At 38.1% G+C, this 26,290-nt stretch overlaps 2 protein-coding genes across 3 annotated transcripts; one reads left to right on the plus strand and one right to left on the minus strand.

Moving 5' to 3' along the window:
- Nucleotides 1–625: 625 nt before the first annotated feature.
- Nucleotides 626–4,936, minus strand: LOC117445307 (ras-related protein Rab-11B). The gene is made up of 5 exons (XM_034080867.2): nt 4,844–4,936; nt 2,688–2,883; nt 2,123–2,316; nt 1,951–2,031; nt 626–1,275 (listed from the first exon to the last, which is right to left on the minus strand). Exons 1-5 carry the CDS (start codon nt 4,881–4,883, stop codon nt 1,130–1,132), a joined length of 657 nt encoding a protein of 218 aa, XP_033936758.1. The 5' UTR covers nt 4,884–4,936; the 3' UTR covers nt 626–1,129.
- On the plus strand, nt 4,930–24,137 carry LOC117445305 (signal-transducing adaptor protein 1-like). 2 transcript variants are annotated; one of them, XM_034080865.1, is made up of 13 exons: nt 4,930–5,016; nt 15,689–15,760; nt 15,877–15,996; nt 16,085–16,141; nt 16,255–16,400; nt 17,285–17,416; nt 17,880–17,949; nt 18,608–18,710; nt 18,886–18,975; nt 21,080–21,142; nt 21,278–21,328; nt 21,703–21,915; nt 23,283–24,137. In XM_034080865.1, exons 2-13 carry the CDS (start codon nt 15,746–15,748, stop codon nt 23,348–23,350), a joined length of 1,128 nt encoding a protein of 375 aa, XP_033936756.1. In that variant the 5' UTR covers nt 4,930–5,016; nt 15,689–15,745; the 3' UTR covers nt 23,351–24,137. The 2 variants fall into 2 exon arrangements, with proteins under 2 accessions (XP_033936756.1, XP_033936755.1); XM_034080864.1 differs by lacking the exon at nt 4,930–5,016 and adding an exon at nt 12,722–12,890.
- Nucleotides 24,138–26,290: the final 2,153 nt, after the last annotated feature.

Below are 26,290 nucleotides of genomic sequence, written 5' to 3' on the forward strand. Positions count from 1 at the left end.
CCTCTGCGCGATATATGGTTTGAAGAAACACAACGGTGCTCTAGGAGGAGATCCAGGTGATAAGGTGGGGGGTGTTACCTTGGTTGGTGATTGGCTAATGGTTGCACTACCCAAAAAAACATTGTGACATCACAAAATGGCCAAAATCTGATCAGCTCATTTTCAGACAGGTTTTTATATAGAAGGATCAGGACTAAAGAGAGAGAATATTTTTTCCTGAACCGTTCTGGATCTCTTATTAGTTACTTTATAAAGTAAAAGTAGTACTTTGATAATTTACTTAATTAAAAGTAGCAGGATAACATGATATAATGACGTCATTAGGAAAAAGGTTATTGCTTTAAAGCTGCGTTAACAAAGAATTGTCAGCTACATTTTCAATCAATATTTATGTTTAAATTGTTTACCTTAATGTTATACATTTTTTTAAATGTTTTCTGAAAACTAGAAACTTAAGCTGTCATAAACGTATGGGAGTGTACAGTACCAATGCCCTCGAAAATATTGTGAAGTAAAAATGCACCTCAAAACTATAATCGGGTACAGACTAAGAGTAAAAGCATTTAAATTCTAACAACTTATAAAAAAACAACTTATTTTCAGTAAGAACAAAGACACTCAACGGTTCACTTTTGTCAAGTATTTTATTGTAAATGTATACAGTTCTTAAATGTAAAGTAAAACAATGACAACTTAAGCCAAATATTCTTCAATAAATACATAATGAGGATATTTTTGGCATGATAACTTATCTGATGTTAGAGGAGCCATGCTGCATAATACTGCTCTCACCAGGGTGGAGTAACTGCCTGTAGATTATGTACACAGCACCATCTAGTGGTAACCATTGAAATGTATTTCACAACCACGCCGTCAGAGGTTCAGTTCAAACAACTTCACAGGCTTCACCAGGGCAGAGAGGACTGCCTCCTTCACATGGACATAAAGGCTTCTGGAAGTTTTCATTCATGGCAAAAGGGAAGCGCACAAGTGAGTTCAAAAGTAGAATATAAAACAGAATGACAGGTAGAAAGAAGCGGACAGAGTAAAGAGGGCGTTGGCCGTAAGCAGAGCGAACAAAAAGTGCACAGGTGATGTGATGTGGAGGAAGAGTTTCAGGGCTTTAGTGTCACAGGCTCTGGCAGCACTGCAGTTTGTTGCCCTTCTGCCCGTCAGTGGTGGGGGGGACGCTGATGTCCACGACGTTGTTGCCCGGAGACTCGTCGTGTGCAGATCTGTCTGCTATCTGCTTCTGTGACACGATGCGGTAGATTTCTGCAGAGGGAAAATCACAGACAGTGATTTGAATGAATGGTTGAAAGTTTCGTTTATGTAGCTGCTGCACTGGAGTCTCCCTATATAAAACCATGTAGCTACATATCAAAACGGGAAAATGTGAAATGGTAAGCACAAGCAGCTATATTATAATATGTCGCAAAAATAATTCAAAGTCATCCTGTAGTATGTCAGTAAAAAGGCTTAAATTGTATAAGCTATACAGTAAATGCCAATAAAAAAAATCTATTATTAATTTCATTACTAACATAGTTTGTCTTAAAAAAAAGCCATATAGGTATATGTCATGTAAATGTAAAAAATAGTATAAGTTTCTCTTGTAAAATAAAAGATGTAAAAATTGTTTTAAAAAAAAGTCATAGATGCCATAACAAATGTTGTAAAAAATGTCATAAGCAAGTCAAGAAAATCATAAAAGATTTAGGTCATTGTGTCGGCAAAAAAGTCAAAGTAGTGTGAGTCATTAAAAACAGGCAAAGTATCTGTCTTAGTGTATGCCCTATAAACAATTACAGAATAGTTTGTCATAGTAAAAGTAATACAACGTGTTAAAATACAGTTGATAGATGTCATAGTATAATAAAATGTCAAAAGAGCTCATAATACAGTTTGTAATAGTGAATCACATGCAGCACTGAGTCTTGTTTTTCCTACCTGTTAAAATGTTCTTGAAGGCTTCTTCTACATTAGTGGAGTCCAACGCTGATGTCTCAATGAAAGAGATACTGTTCTTTTCTAAAGTGCGAAGAGAATACAGATGCATTTTAAACATTTTACAGAAACTATTTTACAGATTATATATTTACCACAGCGCTTGGTGGTTTACCTGCAAAGGCTCGAGCTTCATCAGTGGGCACGGCCCTGAGGTGGCGGAGGTCGCTCTTGTTTCCAACCTGCATGATGACGATGTTGTTGTCAGCGTGGTCCCTCAGCTCCTTCAGCCAGCGCTCAATGTTCTCGTACGTCAGGTGCTTGGCGATGTCATAAACCAGGAGAGCTCCGACTGCACCCCGGTAGTATCTGGTGACGGCAGAGCAAAGAGAAATATATTAATGAATAAAGAATAACCACAATGTTACCTAACATCTGCTGAGTATAAATCGTCTGTTAATCAACAGTCAAAATGTGATGAAGTGCTTCATGAAAGTTATTTAAAAATGTATTTGTAGATGATCAAATACATCTTCAATATGTTAAATGCTATATATAAACTACATAAAGCAATTGTGATAATGCTTTTACATTAACAATAAATGGCTGGATTTAAAATAGGTTACCTACATGTGTGCATGAAATTCTTGGGCATCAAACTGAACATCCTAATGGGCTCAAACAGCTTATTACCATTTAAAACTGGTATATAATGCAGTTAAATAAAGTCAAGTACTCACGCTGATGTGATAGCTCTGTAGCGTTCCTGTCCAGCGGTGTCCCAGATCTGAGCCTTTATCGTCTTGCCGTCCACCTGGATGCTGCGGGTGGCGAACTCCACCCCAATGGTGCTCTTGCTCTCCAGGTTGAACTCATTTCTTGTGAAACGGGACAGCAGGTTACTCTTCCCCACTCCAGAGTCTCCGATTAGAACGACTAGAAACACAATGCACAACAACATTAAAACAGCAGCCCTGGGTGCGGTCATGCTATGCAAATTGATGTTTTTCAGAATGCAACATTTCAAGCAACTGCTATAACTTTAATTGAAAGTTTCACTATAGTCAGTTCATTATCGACCAGGGCCATCCTATGGAGGCAATGCAATGCCATTAAATAAGAATAAAACTAGAATACGAAAAATAACAATTGACAGCCCTTCAGGGAAGAGCAAGAGCAATAGTTTTTCTTTTATAGATATATTCATTTTAATGGCATTCCTATCCTTGCCATAGTTTTCGGGCGAGGCAAAAGTGCTGACGTGTTAGTGTTTCCTTTCTGTTCTGAGAAAACCTTATCAGACGTTGCCCTGCTCGGAGTCACGCAGGAAGAGGCTCACAAAAAAACAGCTCTTTGGGAAATCTGACTCGACACTTCCTCAAGGTCTCTGTTCCTGTGTATTTATGAAGAGTCATCAGTACATCAAATCCATTTCCAGCTGCCACACTGGCCTGGCCTTTTGTTCTCCTGTACTTTAATAATATCTAAAAGAAAATGTCTGGTTCCACGCCTATTCCTGCATGAGTTAGACTTTGGTGATACCATTTACAGATTAGCCTGCTCCACTTTTTGTCCTTCTTTGACCCACTCTATCATAATCTGGTAGGATGGGCTTTACTTGCTTTGCACCAGATCCAGCAGTATTTGAATGTACAGGCACCATCTGTGCAGACTGAAAATGGACGTATGAAGCTAAGGTGCGGGACATAAAGTCGATTTATTAAGAGGACTGTGTGCCATGCCCTATTTGTGTGGCCGTGTCTGTGTTGTCTTTTCTTTCATGTTGTTTACACTTATTGTTGACTGTAAGGGGAAATAGTTCTGACATATATAGACAACAATTAAAGTACATTTTTTAAAACAAATACACTTAAATCATAAAAGTAAATTACAACATCTAGCAGAGTAATACATATAAATTGAAAAGTAACACCAGTGCCTAAAGAAATACCCAAAACTGTAAAATACATTTAGTATAATAAATAATAACTAAAACTAATAAAAATGCAATAATATTGTTATAAAATAGTGGTACAAATATAGAAAAGTAATAATGCATATGCTATTGCCCATCCATACTCAAGCACTTCTTGTCAAGGTCAGTAGTTTTATGTATGCATAACACAAGTGTTTACAACTAATTAGAATAAATACCAGCAGGTCAGCATCATGTTATCAGCAACCTGAACTCCAGGGTGTTAAAGAAACATGTGACTACTGACTCACGCAGGTAAGTTCTATGACTGCTTGGTATGATAATACACCCTGATGTAAAATAGGTGGCTGGGAAATTACCTACACACCTGAAGCAGTTAACAAAACCCATAAGAGTTTCCTCTTCTTTGCTCTAATACAGAGTGAGTTTCCTCCCTCAGGGGACAGGTTTCCACCACAAAGGGAACTCTTGTTTCCTCTTCCATTAAACCTATCGGATTACATTACACCGTCTAAATAAAATACGCCTCTATTTGTGCTTTACAAGTGTGGTTATATATGTGAGGACCACTATATGACAATAAAGTAGAATGTAAATATCGCTAAGTATTAGCGCCACCCGTTTGAAGTACTGTTAGCTTATAGCTTACAGGGCTAATTCACCATACGCACTATTTTCTGTGAAATCCATTTAGCAAATGACATTACTGTCAGCAATCATTTGCCCAAATAAAAGCGGTAACAAATCTTAGTTACAGTAAATTATTAAGTAAGAGGTTAATAAGACATGACGAGTGGGAAACGGAAAACAGTTAGGCTAGCTTCAGTTAGCTGCCCAACCATCAGCTGATATTATAACTGACCACTGACGTTAGCATAGCTAGCACATATGCTAACCTCAGCAGGGCTCGTTTTCTCGCTAAATAATATGTGATCAATAAGCGGATTCTGTTCCGCTTACCTTTGAATAAGAAATCATACTCGTCGTCTCTGTTCCCCATTGTTTGATTGGATCACGGTGATGACAGAAGAAATGTTCCCTGACCACAGAAACCAGGCTGCAGAGCCAAGATGACAGAAGAAAATGCTGCGTAAGGGAGCCGCGTTAACGCTACACGGTCACGTGACTTACAGGTATGTGGCTTCAGGTACTGTAATAAGTTCAAGAGTCAATATTTCAAGTGATGTAAAGTAACTAGGTAGATTTACTCAATACAGTTCTTAAGTAAACATTTTTTAGGGACTTGTACTTTACTTGAGTATTTTCATTTTTTGCTACTTTGTACTTCTACCCCTGCACTGCATTTATTTTTTACTTGAGTTACTTTTGAAGATTTTGTTTAATGATGTGAAATATAATCAACATCTAAAGACTTTAGTCACATCTGGAGTAAATTCACAATCTAAGTCATTACAATTAGCTGCACCTTTACCAGCTGTGATAACACTTGAATGCATCAATATTTATAATCAAGCATATATAAAATATAATATATATTATTCTGAAATGGGCCAATCTGCATAATTAGAACTCTTACTCATTGTACTTGATGCTAATACTTTTGTACTTCTACTTGAGTAATATTTTTGATTGCAGGACTTTTACTTGTAACAAAGTATTACACTCTGGTACTTCTACTTTTACTCAAAGATCTGAGTTCTTCTTCCACCTCTAAGTATCAATTATATAAAAGGTTGTCCTTTCAATAAGTTGTTATTTATGTCTGAAAAGTTAACAATACAAACCTCCAGAGATATAGAGATATTAGCTTCCACATGATTGTATCAGCGTTTTAACTAACATAAGCAATTAAGTGTTTCATGTTACACCTTAAATGTGCTACTCATTGTCTTTTCTCACACATTTAGTGCTGATGACTCCATACAAAAAACAAAACAAAAATACCCCTGGTTCTCCATAATCTATTGAAAGTAATATGATGCATAAATTAAACTCAGCTAGATGTACTGTACTAGTCAGCAAGCCTTTATGAGACAAAAGATCAGTGTTAAAAAAGGTAGAAGATAAATGAACATGCATTGAGAATGTAAACCTTACAAGTGTATTTATTCCCATTGGTATGGCCTAATGAAATATTTAAAGGGGACCTATCATGCAAAATGCACTCTTGTAGCTACGTCTTTTATACATGAATATGTGTCCCCGGTGTGTCAGGGAACTCACCAAGTGTCAGAAAATACAATCCTCTCTCTTTTCCTCTATACCCAAATCTCTAAAAAAGGGGCTGTAACGGATCTGATACAGACTGATCCAGATTTGAATTATTTTCTACGTCACAAAAGGGGTGCTCCGCTTAGTGGTCAATTCTCCACCTATCAGGGGAATGAGAGGTTGGGCCACGGCCGGCCATTGCCGCTCGAAAGCGCTGGAGACGCTGGAGACGCTGTAGTACATATGCCAGGCCTGTAAGTGGCGCTGTAGTCTGCCACAAAAGCAGCGAAGAAGACTTCCCTTGCATGGTTGCCATGGTTGCCCTTCTGTTTATTCTCCGCTGTGGCTCTTTTTCTCCCTCCCCAAGGCAAGCGTTTGCGCCTCCTGCTTTAAAACAAATGAATAATGACTCTATATAATCATATGTAAGGGATAATGTGCAGTGACGCGGTCATTATGGGGAAAAGAACACCGACAGGCTGATCAGGAGCCCGACGCGAAGCGGAGGGATCTAGATCGGCATGAAGGCACATTATGCAATGTGCACATTATCCCGCTTATTACATGGCCACATTCTCAACAAAGTAACGATATGACTCCCAATATTAATTGAAATGCTTTTATGGATTTAGAAAATGATTGTATTGATTTAAAAAATAGTTGTATTGATTTAAATTGACATGCATCCGCTAAGAAAAGTAGTCTGTTGTTACTGTTTGAGTTTGAATTAACGTAGCAACGGCAGGAACTGCTTCGATAGCGTTTTTGAGGAGCTTTTTGATTACAGATTTGAAAACATCGTTGCTTGCTTTAAAAGTAGCACAATTCATTATGTCAAACCTTGGAAAGTATCTAGATATCCCTGCCCTAATGCCAAAGGAACTGCACACTGAATATGTGTCGCCGTTTGATGTCTATGTCTGGACCGCTGCGTAAAAAGGAGGGTTTCTGCCCCATCACTTCTCTTCTTACTTCTATAAGAATAAAACACGGAGGACGGAGATCTCTTTTTCTCCCCCTCTTCTGACAGCCCAGCAGCTGATCTCAAAGCATGCTCCCCTCTCCTGCAGGGGGGCGTGGTTAGCTGCAGCTCACAGAATCAGCCCCCAGCCTGGAAAGAGCAAATAGAGCGAAATGAGGCATGGCTAAAATGCAGGATCTGTTTGGTATTTTGAAAAAAACAAACTATATTTATATACTTTATATAGGTATGGCCCTACAATATATTGTTCAAATATAGCATGATATGTCCCCTTTAAATAAATAAAAAGCAAAGCAAAATATAGTGTCAAATGTGAACAGTCAAATCAGCCCCTCCCTGAAACTATTTTAACAAATACTTGAAATATCAAGCCTTCATGAAAGTAGGATTTACTACAGGACTGTTGCACGGCACGGATTCTAGTTATGTGTAAACTATTACTGAGTTTATTTGATCTGTGTTGATAAAACAATAACAAGCTCCTCCAGCAGAGGGAGCCCCCATCTCTTCCCTTTGACAGAAATATAGTAATAGTAAGGTACAAGTACATGTCCTGTATTCTCAAATATACTTAGCCTAAGTAAAAGTTTAAAGATGTAATCATTAGAAATAGTAACAAAAGTACTCATTATGAAGCCCATTTTAGATGGATATATTAATATATATCCATCTAAAATGGGCTTCATAATGAGTACTATTGTTGAATTATTACCGTCATTATTATTGATGGATTCATGTAGGCCTACGTTATTTTTGAAATATGTGCATCAAATCTGTATGTAATGCTAGGACTTTATTAGTCCTTCACCCTGGAAACTAATAAAGTCCTAGACCAACTCATAATATTAGCCTAAATCATAACTTATTTGTTGATTATATTTTGTTCAAATAGTGAACTGAATCTGGTCAAATAGGATATAGTTTCTTATGCATAGAGAATTTACTTTTACTTATGAGAATTTACTTTGACTTATGTTCAAAAATCATTGAAAGGGTAGTTTTTGAATTGATTTCAAAATACTGCTGCTGGTTTATAAAGCTTTGAATGGCTTAGGCCCAAAATACATTTCTGACTTACTGCTAAATTATGAACCATCCAGATCTCTCAGGTCTTCAGGGACTGGTCAGCTTTCTGTCCCCAGAGTCAGAACTAAACATGGAGAAGCAGCGTTCAGTTATTATGCTCCAAATATCTGGAACAAACTCCCAGAAACCTGCCGGTCCACTGCAACTCTGACTACTTTTAAATCCAGGGTGAAGACTTTTATTTTTGCCGCTGCTTTTAATTGATATATTCATATCTTAAACACTGTACTTTTATTATATTTGCTTTTTAATGCCATTTTCTTAATGTCTTTCATTTTTGTAAAGCACTTTGAATTGCCTTGGAGTATGAGTTAAAGTCATTATTGGGGTTAAAGTCCCCTCATAGGTGGTTAAAGTCCCCTACATGTGCCGTTTTGGTTTCAAGACCCTGGTTCGCGGAGGACACAAAAAAAGTCCTAGAAAGACAAGGTAAACTTAACTAATGTGCATTTAAAGAAAAGAGGAATAGTTTTGGCGAAAACTAAAAAGGCACCATGGGGTACAGGAATCCGTTTTGGTTTCAAAACCCTGGTTCACGGAGGACACCAAAAAAGTCCTGGAAAGACAAGGTAAACTTAACTAGTGCATTTAAAAATAAGAAAGAGGTTGAAACCTAAAAGGTACCATGGGGTCAGATTATAATTTTCCAAAGTGGGGTTTGTTTAGCATGAAACACTTTAAATAACTAAAGGACAAGTTAAACAAGAAAGTAGAAAGAAAGGGAGGTGATAGAAAACAATTTCTGCTAAAAAGTTAGCAATGATTGAGAGTCAGACCTATCAGATGTGTGTATCTCACTATGTAACTTTTATTCATGTATCTTTGCTTTTAAATTAGTGTTTTTAAATGTCATTTTATATCATTGCTTTTAAATGAGTGTTTTTAGATATCATTTTATAATTTAATGTCTTTCATTTTTGTAAAGCACTTTGAATTACCTTGTGTTGAAATGTGTTATATAAATAAACTTGCCTTGCTTTGCCTTATGTTAAAGTACTATTACCACACTGTTGTTGACATATATACTTTGCAACAAGAAAGAGGCCTTTTTGACTATATTCAAATTAAGTAAGTATGGCATAAACATAAAACTATATTCTAGGTATACTCATAATACAGAATGGCCCATTTTAGTAATCTAATAACATTAGATTATATTTGATTATAATAATGAATGCAGTACACTTACTTTAATGTTGTAGCTTGTAAAGGTGGAGCTTTTAATTACACCAGAAATTGATGGATAGTTTAAACTATAATTATACCTCATTATAAATAATTAGTTGATTTATATTTTAATTAGGGCTGTCAAACGATTACATTTTTAAATAAGATTAATCACAGTTAAAAATTAATTAATCATGATTAATCACCATTCGAACTATGTCCAAAATATGCCATTTCTTTATGTATATTGTTGTGGGAATGGAAAGATAAATTAAAGAAGGCGGATATATCCATTTAACATACAGTAGCCTATGTATGTATGTTTATTATAACATTGTTCTGTGTGTCAAAATGAAAGTCGGCCCACACACCTCATCAAACCGTGGGGTCTTATTTCATTACGTTTCAGGGACTGGTCAGCTTTCTGTCCCCAGAGTCAGAACTAAACATGGTAAAGCAGCGTTCAGTTATTATGCTCCAAATATCTGGAACAAACTCCCAGAATCCTGCAGGTCCGCTACAACTCTTACTACTTTTAAATCCAGGCTGAAGACTTATCTTTTTGTCGCTGCTTTTAATTGAAACTGAGCCGTTGTGTTCATCAGTAAAGTGGAACTTCTGTGTGAACTATTCATATCTTAAACGGCACTGTAACTTTTTATTCATGTACTTTTTATTCATGTATTTTTTCTTTTAATGTTTCTTTTATGATCTTTTACTGTTTTTAAATGCCTTTGTCTGAATGTCTTTCATTTTTGTAAAGCACCTTGAATTGCCTTGTGTTGAAAGGTGCTCTATAAATAAACTTGCCTTGCCTTGCCTTACGTGTTGATTTCTATCAACACGGGGGGGGGGGGTGATCTAACCGCCTTCTGGAAAACTTCACAAGTACGTCGGTACCATAGGTCGGTACGCAAATGCGCTTTGTGACACAAGTGATAAGCATTTCAGATTGTTGCCGCACATGCGTACCTGCGGTCAGTTATGTGCACCCATATACATATAAAGATATGTCTATGTCTATATGTTATATGTCTTCATAGACATATAAAGATATGTTATATGTCTATGTGTGCACCTACTACAGCAAAAGTATTCTCCGTCGGGACAACACCACGCCGTTATCTTGATTCTGATTGGCCAGAAGACATTATCAAAGATGTTCTATTGAGAAGACGATCACTACGTGACCAAAGTTTTCAAAACCGTTTCTGGTCTTTGGTATTTCCAGACAAGTGGCTACTGAAATCAATCTTACTAACTGCTGTCTGTGCAATTTACTCGGCGCGAGTTGGCGGACTTTATTTTGCTTACTTTAACATCATTTTTCATGGTGGGGCTAAGCCATTTTTTGGTATGGGTGTAGCCTACCCCAGCCATCATGGCGCTGCCACTGGTGGCACGTATGGGGCGGGCCATTCTGCACATGCGTTAAATGCGTTAAATATTTTAACGCAATTAATTCCAAAAATTAATTACCGCCGTTAACGCGATCATTTTGACAGCATTAATTTTAATCTGAACCAGCAAAGTAACTAAAGCTGTGAGATACATGTATTACAGAAAATAGTGCAATATACCTCACTGAGATGACTGGCAGAAAAGGAAAATACTGAGTAAAGTACATGAAGCTCAGAATATTACTTCCTGTACTTAACGTATCACGCAGGGGTGCCCAACCAGTCGACCGCGGGGAGATTCCCAGTCGATCGCGAGATCTGTCTAAAAATAGAACAACAATATTCTGTTTTGTCGTTAATGTCCTGATAACATAATCGTCCTGTGCCAGAATAATGCACTTGAACGCATCAAAGCTTTGTGATTGATGATGTCGGCTAATATGAATGATAAGTGCGACACGTCGGCGTCTTCTCTGCATACGGCAGTTTAAACTGTATTTCCTTTATCCTGTAATATGACTTGAGAGATTTAAACTCCGCACACTGAGTTGATCTCTTTTCTATAGACGCCGGAGGCGGGCAGCGTCAGGTACAAACAGTTATTTAGCCTTCCCAAACCTGAGCCTCACGCGCCGCCTATGCGTGTCAGTCACGTTCTTGCGAAACACATGAAGTCTTTCAAAGACGGCGAAGTTGTGAAAGAAGCATTCCTGGAGGCTGCCGACGCGCTTTTGGGGGACAGTAAAAATAACAGTAGCATTTCAACAGGTTTTTGATATAATAAAAACTAAAGTTAGATACCGTTATTAATCAGCTGTAAGTTTTAGTTTGTTTGAACTTATACATTATAATTATTGTACAAAATGGTATAAGAATGCAAACTTAAATTGATTATAGTCTATTATCAATTCAGGTTAAGAAGCTAGTGTTGCTTGCATCCTATTTTAAAGGCATTTCTTTTTATTCTCTACTAAAATGCAACAAAAAAGGGTTTGATTCTATTAATTTTGTCTTTTTTATTGCATTTTGGCAGCAGATTCCTGTGTAGCTTCAGATCTGAGTTGTCTTATTAGTAAGCCTAATTTATACTTTTGTAGCAACACTATTTTTATATAATGGCAAAGAAAGGGTTCGGTGTCTTTTCTTTTTTTCCTGTGTCATATGTGGCAGCACTGTTCAATGTTTCTTGAAAACATTACCCACTGTAGTGTGTGACGTGTGAATAAACTCCAACTCTGTATCAACAACACTGTTGTGTAGCTTCAGTTAAATACTTGTATGTGTGTAGATTAGAAAGAGGTAAGATAAAGGATCTGCAGTATTTTATGAAGTATTAATCGTACAAAGGTCAGTTTTATAGAAGTAGTGTGTATTTACCTGGTAGTAGGCTGTCACTGTCAGTAATGGCTACGCCTCTCTATTTGGACTGGTAGATCTCGGCAGACTGGCAACTTTAAAAAGTAGCATTGCTCGCATACAAACAAACAACACTGCAATAACAACCTCGAATGACTCTGCTGTTACCTTACATTTTATTAGATAAGCTACAATTTACGTCAATCTTAGTTGATTGTTAACAACAAGTTAACAATCACAAGCAATAATAACAAGTTAAATAAAAAGATATTGCTTATTTATAATATGCAAACAATTGAACATCTCTGGTTTAACAGAGACCAGGCCAGAATCAGACATGTTGTGGGAAAACACACTTGCGCAATATGTCTTTGAGTAAATTAATTCCAATTTAGTCTGACTCAGCTAGCTAAGTTAGTCATTTCATGAGATGGATATTATTCAAATATGTGAATACAAGAGGAGGATACATACATGTTTTAGTTTATGTAAAGCCCGCAGGCAGGTTATTTCCAAATTTGAAAAATAGGTCTACTTTTAGAAGCAGCCCCTCCTGTGGATAGACTTAAATGCCCCGCCCGCTCCATATATTGACCAATCAGCGGTGAGTACACCACCACCTGTCTTCCTGACGCGCAGGTATGACTTCAATATACGAGAGCTTTCCTACGAGCAGGCAGAAGCTTCTGATATGTTAAAGTGGAAGTCTCCTTCACTTCAAAACTGTAAATAAGTTTTTTTTATAGACATCAAAATGATGGCGAGGCAAACCGCGCGAGAGAGTAGTCAGCTGCCCACCTGTTACTTTCAGGGATACCTGGAGAAGAGGTCGTTCAAAAATAAGGTAACAGTTGTTTTTGTTTTTCTGTGCTAACTCCACGAGACAAGGTTGTCTTTGTTGAATGCAACAGGTTGAAACGGAAACGGACTGCTTGTTTTATTATTACTTTTTGTTTTGATGGTTATCTGCACTGGTGGAGGAAGTATTCAAATCCTATATTTCAGCCAAAGTACTAATACCACACTTTGAGTATATGAAGACCCCATTACAAGTGAAAGTCCTTCATTGGAATCCTTAAGTACAATGATGTTAGTATTATCAGCTAAATGTATTCTGTAGTAAAATGTTCCTTGTGTTTTTCTATTATAGCCCATTTGATGATTTTGCATATTGTATTACTGTTGCCTTAATATTCTCATGAACTGTTTTGTATTTTAATCTATATAGCAATACATCATCATAATATGCTTGTAGCGTCCTGCATTTTGTTTGTCCTGAAACATTTATTTGACATGAGGTGAGATTTGTAAAGATGCATTTTTCAGATGATCCAAAATAAAAAAGTAGAAGCATGTTCTCAACACATAAAGGAAACACTTTATCCTTCGGTTTATCTCAAACTTAAAAACTATATAGTACCCAAAGCCGTCACACAAATGTTGTACAGAAAATAAATACCGTTGAGATATTGTGGAGTAAAAGTATAAAGCTGCACAACCTTGACCTTGTAAAATGTAATTCCACCGCTGGTTATCTGTAGCTTTCAGGCTTTTTAATCTGTGTTATCATAATGCGTCACAGGAAAAAAGAAGTAATCAGAACCAGCTTTAAGATGTTTACCAAAGATTAGGTGTTAAGACTTTAGACCCTTAAGTGACTGTTTGTATTTTATCCCTATTTTATTGTTTTATTGTAGATGTATCTGTTGATTTATAATTTCAATTAAATTATCAATAGTTATAGCATTCAGCAAATTGTGAAAAATATCCTCTGCAAATTCCTGAAGCACAAGTTGAAGATGTCTTGCTTCATCAGACCAATGCTATGAAACAGATATTTAGCATCCAGCAAAACAACAAATCCTCACATTTGCAAAACAACTAAAACAAAGAATTTATTGTCATTGATCAATTATTATTGACACATACATGTCCTCAAATAGGTGCGCATGTAAGACTGTGTATGTCCTATGCCTGTGTCCATCTAGCTCAGTGTATCTCAGTGTGTGTGTGTGTGTGTGTGTGTGTGTGTGTGTGTGTGTGTGTGTGTGTGTGTGTGTGTGTGTGTGTGTGTGTGTGTGTGTGTGTGTGTGTGTGTGTGTGTGTGTGTGTGTGTGTGTGTGTGTGTGTGTGTGTGTGTGTGTGTGTGTGTGTGTGTGTGTGTGTGTGTGTGTGTGTGTGTGTGTGTGTGTGTGTGTATATGTGTGTGTCTCTTATTACACAAATGTTAGAGAGAGACAAAGATGTGAATGACTGGCATCCCAACAATGTGCAGGTATCTGCCATTCCTGTCAACGTTTGGGTCATTCCAGCGCTGCATGACTCAGACTTTCGAAACATAACAAATACGTCTTTATTTTTGTTTAGATTTTGTGTTTGTTTAAGGAACACATTGATCCGTGTGGTTGTGCAGAGGAGCTGTATTTTACTTTACATCAGTATTATAGACGGTGTACCTATCTAATTGGTGCTTATTAACAAAAACCTGCAGTGTGATGACATGCTTGATGCTTTCTTAACCCTTTGAAAGACTGTGTGTGCAGAGGTCTAACAACAAACCATGTCAGATAATGTGTAACATAGGTGGAGCCGCCTCTCATATAGATTCTTGTAAACTGTGTGGACTTTGACAGCATCTGCGTCTCTCAACTGGTCTGACAGCAATTCTGCTCATTGTGCCATAAAGATAGAGCAAGCCCGGGAACTGAAAGAACTGTAAAGACACTAACTGGCTAGGCAGGCTCTGAAAATACCTGCCAAGCTCCTCCCTGACAAGAGAGTGAATGCATCACAATGAGAGCTAAATACTAAATCAGAGGGGAGACTTTACATTCAGAACACTTTAAAACTAACCCAGTCGCAGATTGAAGTAGGGATGTTGGTTCATCAAGTATACAGTTTTATATACTTTTATTTTAGTTAAAAAAAAAATGTATCACCTAATTTGATAACTAATATTCAACAAGTAAGTTCTCATGCAAAAAGTAAAAGCTGTTTTCAGTTGCTTTTCTCTGTTTCATATAATATTCATATGAATATCTTTGGGTTTTTGACTTACAAAAGGAGACATTTATAGATATCACATTGGGCATGGAGAAACTGGGATGGACATTTGTCACCATTCTCTGACATTTTATAGCCCAAACTATTATGAATGGATCATTTGCAGATTAATTGAAAATAAAAATGTTATAATCCAACATTAGGATCCTTGAATTGTGTCTGAAAGAGCCTCCAAATCCTGTCAAATCTAAGTTTAAGTTATTTTGATTTGGTGGTTGACCTGAAACAGGCGACACTGGTCTATCCAATCCAAACACTGAACGCTGTTATAACACACGCTGGCGTCTGTTGTGGTTAAACTTGACTCCTCAAGTGTCACTCAACAATGTCACCTGCACATACTGCAGGACGTCTCCCTTGAAAAAGAGATCGATGATCTCAATGGGACCTACCTGGTTAAATAAAGGTTTGAAATGAAATGAAATGACTGCAGCCATCATGTCTAATTACTTGCTGTGTATAACAAAAACAAGCTTTATTTTTCTTTCCCTTTGTTTTTGCTCAAACAAATGTTGTTTTCCCTGCTTGGTGTACTATCTCTCAGTCGCTCATTAAGTCTCTCTCTCTGTGTTTGTGCAGACTTCTCGGAAACTGTGGGCATGCCTGTGTGGAAACACGCTGTTCTTCTTCAACGAGATGAGAGACAGCGATGTAAGTCATTTAAGAGATTAGGGGTTAATACATGACAGATATTTGGATGAATGTTAATTAAAGATTAACACTCAGGACTTGTGTGTCACCTTGTCTCTGTGTGCGTGTTTCATCAGTACATAGAGAAAGTGGAACTCAGTGGGATGATCTCAATAACAGACGACGGTAGCCAGGATCGAAACCTGGACGCAGCCAGACTCAACCTCCAGATGAAGGATAGAAATATCAAATTCACTGTGAGGGCATATATATAAATATAGTTAAATAAGCCTCTTTTTTTCTGAGCTATTCCTAATTTTGACAATTTCTCTGTTGGATCTACAGGCTCCTAATACTGAGGCCCGTGAGCTGTGGAAGGGCTTCATCCGCTCTGTGGCTGAGGTGGGTGGTGTTGAACTGACTTTATAGAAACAAAGAACAACACAGATTATATTTGATGAATCAAGTTTAAGATGACCCGTTAACATCAGTTCCTCATGTGCATGTCCCTGCAGCTGTCGGTACCGTCCTCCCTCAACCTGCTTCCGGGCCAGATCCTCATGCTGAAAGAGGCCGTAGAAAAGGAAAAGGAAAGAATAAAACTTCCTGCTGCTGCCATTAACTCCAGCACCTACATCACCCTGCAGGCAGAGATGCCAGCGTGAGTACAAACAGGAGGCCAAAGTATTGATGCTTATGTTTAAGTGAAATACTGTTTTTATTTCTAACGTGGCAAAACTAAAAGGGATGATGTTACAAAACCCATAACCAACATTCATATTTGAGAGGAGGAATTTAAAGCTAATTCAAAAAGGAGTACTTCATTATTAAATGGCTATAGTATATCACCTGCCTTTGGTTTTCCTGCTCTTCTTAATTCTGTCACTTTTACAAATAGAATAGGTAACGAGCTACAGTTTGAACAGCATACAGGACACAAAAGGCCTTACTGTATGCATCAGACTTGTAAGTAGGAAGAAAAGGTTGAGGATCTTAATTCAAGCTTAGAAAATGATTTGAATTCTTGATTGATTCCTTGCCTAGAGGCATCAGGAACCTGCATTTGAGGTTCTGCGTTATTACAAATGTGTTGTTTCACGCACACAACAGATTACCAATTAGTCCAAATGTTTCAATGCCCCCCTGTCCAGGGTTTTCTGATATACTGGATGATTCAATGATTTCTTATGGGTACATACATGTCTCCAAAAAGTATATTACATCACCTGAAAGATGCAGCATCATGAAGCTTAATTTAAGGCAGTGTTTTTATTTTTTTAAGGCATTGACTGTGTGGTATCTGCTCAGCTCAGTCATTGCCCCGAGATTAGGGGTTAATAAAAGACAGCTCAGTCATTGCCTGCTTGAGTCTCTGACAAGATATTTGTGGTTGTTAATACACACTTTCTCCAATATATAAGCTCTGTATACGGTCTGGATTCAACCCTAGCACAGTTTTTATTTAACCTACAAAAATCAGTTTTAGTTGAGTGAAGCTGGAAGGTTTGATGTTGTCTAATTTCTGTGTTTTCTGCTATCCTGCAGCTGTTACCATGGTGTTTCCCGTCTGGAGGCAGAGCTGCTGCTCGAGAGAGAATCCAAGAGAGGAAACTTGCTGCTGAGGCCGGGGAGGATTGTTAACTCCTTCGCTGTCACCACCAGGCAGGACTTTGAAGGGTACACACACACACACACACACACACACACACACACACACACACACACACACACACACACACGCACACACACACACACACACGCACGCACACACACACACATATATATAAACTGAAAACACAGATGTTGTTACACATGCTAAAACACAAATCATGTATGATCACTCAAGGCTGGCTACTCAATCATTTAAATACTAAAGAAAAATGACTAGGGTGTATACATCTTTCAGTTTCTCAGAACTTCATTTCAATTATTGATTCATTACATAGAGATGCTAATTTCAGGATCTCTGAGCTTTGACTTGGTGTGTAGGATTGCTCTCCATCAGTAGCAACCTCTTTTTCTTTTAACTATCTTGAATCACAGATCCTACACACATGTGGTTGTTGTCTTGGATGGTTATTCAAAATGTTTGTTGATTTCATCTGCGTTACAATTGCCTCTCCCTCTCTTTCTCCATCAGCTCTGTATTCAGACACTATCGCATAAATCGTAAAGCTGCCGGGGGCTTCACTATTGAAGTTGACAATCCTGTGAGTATACATTTTTTTAAAGGTTAAAGGTTCTATACTGTGCAGTGTCAGGCAGATAGGACTATCGGTGATGATACAGGCATTGTCGTTATATTGCTTTATACAAATCTGCTGTGCATATACGTTCTTCTGTATATTTGCAAATGAGCTTTACCAGTCTGCAACTTGAGAAACGACTTCACATGAAACCTGGCACTTGTTCGCAAGTGTTTTATTGTTCAGATAAGAGATGGAAGTTGTTTTCAGACTTACTGGAAAACATGACATCACTTTTATTGCCGGTAAAATGTCTCACCCTTTCTAGGGAAAGGGTGAGACATTTTACCGGCAATACAAGTGACGGGCGATGATTTTGTCATGGCAGTCACATTTTTCTGATCTGTGCTCTGTAGAAGTGTTTGATAAGACTCTAAGTTGACTGCCAGCGGCATGACTCACCTGTCACCTGTGTGTGTGCGTGTGTGTGAGTGAGAAAGATGTTCCAGCATTCATCTAACATAGTTCATCGTGATTTTCTAATGACATAATCAGTAATTAATTATATTATTATTCTTATTGCAGTGATTGTGGTTGAGCCGAGCAAAACACAGCCTGCTTTAATTATTGTGTGTATTTTATTCTTCTTAGATTTGTTAAATAAAAGTGTTCCTCTGTGCAGATCCCCTGTGCCACACTTCATGATGTGATCAACTATTTAGTGGAAACAACGGACGGCGTTTTGATTCCTCTCATCATCGAGGAAGCCTACGAACAAAGAATCTGTACGTACAAAAGCCAAGACACTTTTGTATTCATTTTGTCTTTCACCCTACTTATTCTTCTCATTTTTTTTACTCACTTTATATTTAAGGTCAGCTGTTAAGCTATGCGAATATAAATCCCCCCAAAGCATGAACTTTTACTCAAATGTATACATGACTAATTTAAGTTTTACAGCCTATATTCAGTCTGATAATGAAAATGGAGAGATTAGCGTTCGGCAGGCCCCGGCAAACCTGGTCCCACCGAGTGTACCCCCCAAACCAGGTAATGTGTCCATCAACAAAAACACACACAAACACAAATACCTTCACGTCAACACACTTTAATATTTGCACCTGTTTGCTTCAGTCCTGGTATGTTGTACCTACTCTACAAATAATCTTGGATTGATTCCAACGAGTTACAGTGACACAGAACATGACTTTGAGTAGAGACTTATATGAGAATACCAACCATTTCAACAACAATTAAAACAAATAAATACACTTTTTCATTTTGTATTTTATATTATAGACATGTACCTTGTAGGAATAAAGCAACAGTGATTTGTATCCGTGGCAATCCTGTGCAATAAACCTGCAGTTAGCAATATAAACACTTTTATGCAATTCTTCTGTGCATGATCACGAGTATGTGTAAGACATTTTTATAAAGTCTCCAAACTTTTATATATTCACTTACATTTTAAAATGCTGCCATACGTTTTTAGCCATGGATATGTACTCATTTGTCTTTGTTCTATTACTAAAGAGTGCTTTTTCTCTATATGTAATATGTTAGCTTACTCTTTCTTATGGTTCGCCTCTTATCTGCTAAGTAATATTTACTGTAACGCTGTTATTTCCTCGCTGCGGGACTAATACAGGCTTTCTGATTCTGATAACACTGATGTTTTCCAGAAATGGTTTATTTGCTTTGTGAGTCCACTCACCCACGCCAACCCAATCACTCATACTCTTTGTTTTACAGCCTTTGTGCAGCACGTAGCAATTCAAGCAAAAGTAAACAAGTCCTTTTCTTTTAGCCTTTATTTCACCATGTTAGTGGCAGTTGAGAGGAAGGAATGCCTTGTTAAGTGGAAATGTTTGAGCTACACATTTTTTACCTGATCATGGCACTACCTTCAAACTCAGGGACCTATCCTGTGAGTAGTGAACAGAGGTGGATGAAGTACTCAGATCCTTAACCCAAGTAAAAGTAGAAATACTTGGGTCTGAAAATACTCCAATAATAGTAAAAGTAAATGGAAATGAAGGAAACTATTTGGGTATTTATTTGTATACCTTGTTAAGTATTTTGTTATTTTGCTTCTATTTATTTATTATTGTTTATATTTTTTAATTCTGTTTGTTCAATAAATTAACAAGTAAAGTACCCATTATTCACAATGGCTCTTTTGAAAGTATTATATTATTTAAGAATATTATATTGTTCTATTAGTAAGTAATAGCAAATATGTTGTTGTTTGTCAATATGGAGACCATTTTCTTTACTGGATTTATTGTTGTTGTTGTTGTTGTACTTAAGTAAATGTACTTAGTTTCTTTCCACCACTGGTAGTTGTTGGGGAATATTTAGCTTCGGTATCAAACCTTTAACCCATTCCATCACTTTCTCCTTGCACACGGCCTCGGGGTTTTGCTGCTATCTCGCTCCCTTAAGGAGGAGCAGTTCTGGCTCCTTGTTGCCGGTTCACAAGCTGACCTGAAATAGTTTATTGTTTAGATTCCTTCATATCGGGTGCGTAGAACTGGCGTACATTCTTGGACCATGGACGACAGTTTTAATTAGATTTAGTGCCCTGTTTGTTTAACCCTGCTAATGAAGAATGTTGATTATACACTTTGTTAAAACCTCTGACTACGGAAGAGATCTTCAGAATTGGTTTGGCAACCATTGTGTCAACTCGTGGCTGCAGCACATGTCTTTTTCGATTCTCCGGCCGTAACTTCGTAATAAAGTGAACTCACTGTGTTTCGACTCCATTGCTCCAGAAGTTTCCATTACAGTGTGTTAATAGAAAACCAATCAGTAGTTATTGAACTATTTCACTTAAAACAACATATTTGAAGCCCAGAGGACTGCTAAAGTTGGTGGAAATCATCTTTTGAGGAAAATTAACGTCTATACCAAATTCAGAGGCAATCCTTCCAATAGACTACAGGTATTCATGTCATTGTAAAGATAAGATGTGACCAACATTGCCATCCATATCCTAACTGAACATACTGTGCTGTACATGATCTATTTTTAAACCAGCATAAAGCCTCTGTCTGTCTCTCAAGTGTCCTGTGACGGCACCTATTGTTGTGCCTTGTTTTTTACCTAATCCCCCTGTAATAATTATAATTACATGTCTCCTTCTCAGTGTCTCAAAGAAAACCAACGCCAGAACCAATCGAGGAGGAGAACGTTTATCTGAATGACCAATGTGAGCCTAACTCTTCTGCCACATCAATCAATGCTTCTACCCCTCCTGCATTTGCCCTTCTGTCGTGCAAACATAAAACAGGTATGACTTCATTTGTTCCATTGCTATCACTAACTCACGTCTGTGTTCAAACAGTGGAGGAGAAAGAAACGGAGTCGGAGGATTCCTCAGCCGTTCCACTCCCACGTAAGTGTTTCCTCTTCTTGTATTTCCATCTCGGAAACTCACAGCTTTTTTCCTCTTTCGTTTTTTCTGGGTCAATGTAAACAAAACAGGGGTTGTTACCATAGACTGGTTGTTACACACATTCTACGAAACAAAGGAACAGACAAAAACAACAATATAGACAAAGCAGAATAATGAAATCAAACAAGACAAAACAAAGAAATGTGTTATAGTAATCTTGTTTCTAAGGGTAGTTATGTAGTGAAAATGTCTGTATGCCTTAGTGTGGAACTGATAAAGAAGACAGAGGGAAGACTAAGCAAATACAATTTTCCATTTCATGACTCTTTTTTTCCTAAGAGCGTAAATCATTGTATGTTTTTGGTCTTCCTCAGAACCGGAGAAAAAAGCTACGAGGAAAGCAATTATGCCTCCAAATCCAACTCCTGCTCCTCGCATGCTGAGCACAGCATCATCCTCCACCTCCTCTTCCTCCTCTACAAGCAGCACTCTGAAGTCAAGTGCTTCCGCCCCACAGATCTCCTCTCCCTCCTCATCAAACAGCCGGGATCTGAGGATAAGGAGACTCACAGAGCCCACCGGACAGAGTATGTACAGACTCTGGGTATTACAGCCATCAGGAGTAACATGCAAGTGCTTTCTAAGAAACTTAAGGGGCCCTAATATCATTATTGGGGTTACATGGCTTCTTCTCAGAAAACCAACCCCTGAACCAGAGCCAGAACCAATCGGGAAGGAGAACGTTTAAAACTTAAAGGGGCCCTATTATCATTCTTGGGGTTTTCCCTTTAGTGTAGTGAGTTTCTCTCCCACAACCTGAAACATATCCATTGTTCGACTCCTCGGTTTACTTCTGTAATAATAATAATAATAATAATAGCTTAGATTTATATAGCGCCTTTCATTGGGACCCAAGGTCGCTTTAAAAGGAAGAACAGGGCAAAACAAACATAACAAAACAAAAGGCAATCAGACAACCAGTCAGACAGACAAAAACAACAAATAGATTAGGGGCCAAAGGCCTTGGTGAACAGATGGGCCTTGAGGGCCCTTTTGAAGGCATCGAGCGTGGGGATGTTGCGGATCTCCGCAGGGAGAGCGTTCCAGAGGGTGTGTAACTTAAAGACTTAATGTTACGCTCGCGCTTCTGTTGGCTAGCGCTCCAACACATTGTACTTGATAGGCTAAGAAGCGGGACTACTCTAAGCGGTTGGCCGAGCTGGCCAGCCAACCAATCAGAGCAGACTGGGCTCTGGTTTCAGACAGAGGGTGACAAGAGGAGCAGCAGCACAGGCAGTATGAGAAAAATAAAGAGCTTTTTGAACATTAAAGCATGGAAACATGTCACAGTAGACACAAAATACAAATACAATGTGATTATACCCACAAAATCAATGTATGCCATCACTTTATCACTACAGTATTTGACCAACTGTTCATTTTAACTTTGAGGTTATCTAATGATGCTCATTTCCAAAGCAAGATATCAACAGAGGATTTATCTATGAAATAGTGGACATGTTTGAATGCAACAGCTATGACAGCAATCAACAATCAACTAAGAGCATACAATTAACAATATCACATTATCCGGGGAGATCATTTTCATTAGAAATGTTTAATGCTCACATCAACTCTTTTACTTTTTCATTTAGGATTACAGTTTGTTGTTGTGTTTGTTAAATTCAGTATATTAGTGTTTTGGTTTACAAGTTTTAGTATGAAGATAAAAAACTGAGTTTTGGGGGGAAATCAAGCATTTATCAAAAGTTGTTTTCAAATGCAAGCATATGCCTATCCTTAAAAACATTTGAGTTAAAGCTAAAGAAGCTGAAGGCTTTCTTTAGATCTTAACGTGTGAAGATATCATCTGAGTAAAGTCATGATCTGCTGTCATGTGTCCTTTAACTTAATTGCCAATAATATAAAACACTTATCTTTTATTTCCCACTAGTTCCTTTTGCTGCCATGTCTGAGCTGAAACTAAGGCTGGAACAAAAGGTCAAGAGGGGTCAAGAGTGACCTCTCCTGGTGGGATCCTCTCAAAGCGTCTGTGAAACCCACCACCACCAGTGACTCAAACCAGAACACACCCCTCACCAGTCTGTCCCCCGACACATGGGAGTGTGTAGAGCAGCTGCTTCCACACAAACAAGCTCCTTCCTCCTCTTCATCGTGGCTCTGCTCCTCCTCGTCAGCTGGCTGTCGGCAGCAAAGCCTCTCCGAAGATTAACACTTTATTGATTCACCCGTCTAACACACTCATTAGCAAATGAATCAGCTGTAACGAGGGGTGTACCTGTCACATTATCCACACCCCGTTTCTCTTGTACATTTTGCACATTTAACACTGACTGTCCGTTTTCCCCCATCAGACTGTATATTATTGTTTTATAGAGTAATCAACTTTTGAATTGTATTGTATATTTGTACATGGCTAATGTATCAATATAGTCAAACAAATGTATTGCTGCCTCTCTTTCCAGTCAACTGTGAATGAAGAGGAGTTGGGGGGCTAGTGTGACTATTGAAGGCAATTGTAAAACTGTCGCATCATATTAAATACATGAACCAGCAACTTTGAGTATGTGCTATGCAACAGTTAGAAATCAGTTTTATGATGTTCTGTATCTGCTATATTTCCCGTGTAACAACCAGCTTTTGTTAAATAAAGCAGACATCCGTTTCTTACTTTCTTTTATTCCTTGTTGAAGCATAAATCCAAGAACAAAGTGCTTTTGCTCCTTTAATACCTCAATGGCTGACACACTATAGTGGAAAACTATTTACAATAAACTGTGACATTGTGTCAGCGAGTGAAATAAAGTCAACACAATTTTCTTTAAAGCATTGCCGGCTACAGTTATTCAGGAGATGCATACAGCGGGAGCAACATGGAGAAGCAAGACTGTAACATGACGTGGACGCTACTCAGAGGTCGGGCTGATAGGAACTTCATAACATCATTTTCCAGAATTAAACACTTGTTTCTCATCCTGGCTAACTCTCAATACAATTTGTTAGCTGAGGCTACTTGCTAGCTATTTGTTATATTTGGATTACAGGGCAGTCCACTACTCATAATGGGATTCCTTTTCAGCAAACAGTGGTGTTTTTAGACACAAACATACTGTACAAACAAGCATTAGTGTGCAGTGAGGTGAATAGGATGAATACAGTACAGTTTCCAAAATCCTGGATATCTGAGGTGCACAGACTAAAACTCACTTTTAACTTTCTGTGCAGTCTCGCTGAAAGATTAAGCTCACAGCAAACACCGACTCTGAATTAAAACAGAACCTCAGCAGGAGGCTAAATGACAGAGTGGGACCTGACCAAAATAAGTCAAATGCAGTAAACGCTGTCAAGTCTGCATGCATTAGCGAGAGGTAAAATATAAAGTTTGGAATATGTTTTGTACTAAAAGAATACTGCCCTGCCAAATTACTCATCCCATTTTCACTTGAATTCTTCAACAAATCCTTCATTTACCCGCATGCCCCCAAAGACACCGAAGAATCCAAAAACTGAATATTTTCTGCAATTCAATAACAGCAAAACTATTTAGATACATATGCTTTGGAGCCCTTCCATTGATTTACATTATTTCAATGGAAAACAGTTATTTTCTTGCTGTTTTTCTTTGTGGTAAATATACCTTTTATCTAGTGTAATATCATTTGATTGACATCGTTGTTTATGCCTTTATTTTAAAGGCAGTTTGGGGCACTGGGTGATTTTGGCACATGCTGGTTATGTATATATTGGATACAGGTGGTGGTGGGATCAGCACACCAGCAAGGGCAAATGGTTTTTTACCAGGGTAAGACAAGGAATGCCAGAGCAAAGGCACAGGGCAAGAATATAGGAAAATCATTGTTGATTGGAATAAACTGCATAAATGACGTTCCTGCCTTTGGATCCTTTTCCCTGCATAAGGTTTGGTAACCTCAACAGCGGTTTACATTTTGAGTAGATTTTCTGTTTGATTTCCTTGTAATTTTGTCGCTGCAATACGTTTACAAACTCTAACACAACTAGTGCAGCACAATTAAAGTCAGATTTGTGTAGTCGTATACTCACTACATCCCTACACATGATTTTTCTTCTTTTAAATCATTAGTATTTCAAACTCTTCCACATATAAAGGACTTGCACATAGAGCAGCAAGTCTGTGCAAGTGTAAGACTCTTTATAAAGTCATGCATTAAGACTCCTCCCTGTTTTTGGATTCTTATTTCACTGTGGAGGCATGCAAGAAACACAATGTTTTCTTCAAGAATTCAATGTAGCACGGGGGGAATAATTGATTTGGAAGTGAAGTATTTCTTGATGATCCGTAAGTGGCAGAGTAGAGTTTGATTAAAACCTGGTTAAATAAACTACAATATATCACTAGCATTGTCTAGGAGCCGGTTATTTGGGTTAAATAGGTTGGCTGATGGCGGATTGATTACCACTAAGCTACGTTACAACCAGGTTATAATGACACTGACACAACACGTTCTTTTAACTGGAAATAGGGAGATTTCTCGCATTGAAATATATCAAAGCATCACCCGATTTGGAAATGAGAAGGAAGGCACAGGGAGAGCTGCATCGACAGTACCTCTGACAGTTTCTGATGATGGCAAGGAAGGAAGGGCAGCGGCCAGCGCTAAATCTTTGCTCTAGCAGCAGTGGGACAGTGCTAAATGATGTGTAGAGAGAAGAAAAACTAGTACAGCTAATGTGTCTCAAGCAACAACACCAGCCGCAGTCATACACCTGAAGAGCTCTGTCACTGGCAGATGACTCACTTCTTGCCAAAACCATTTTTGTTGTTACGCTGGAACGGGTTGAACCATCCAGTGATGTAACTCTTCTATGATATGAGGCTTGGACCCCAGCCAGGGCAGAGGCGATGTTCTGCAGCGGTGACTGTGTTAAAGCAGAGCGTCCAGCAGGATAAAGTGTGGGGGG

The sequence above is a fragment of the Pseudochaenichthys georgianus genome, chromosome 4 (genome assembly GCF_902827115.2).
Source record: "Pseudochaenichthys georgianus chromosome 4, fPseGeo1.2, whole genome shotgun sequence".
NCBI classification, from domain to species: Eukaryota; Metazoa; Chordata; class Actinopteri; order Perciformes; family Channichthyidae; genus Pseudochaenichthys; species Pseudochaenichthys georgianus.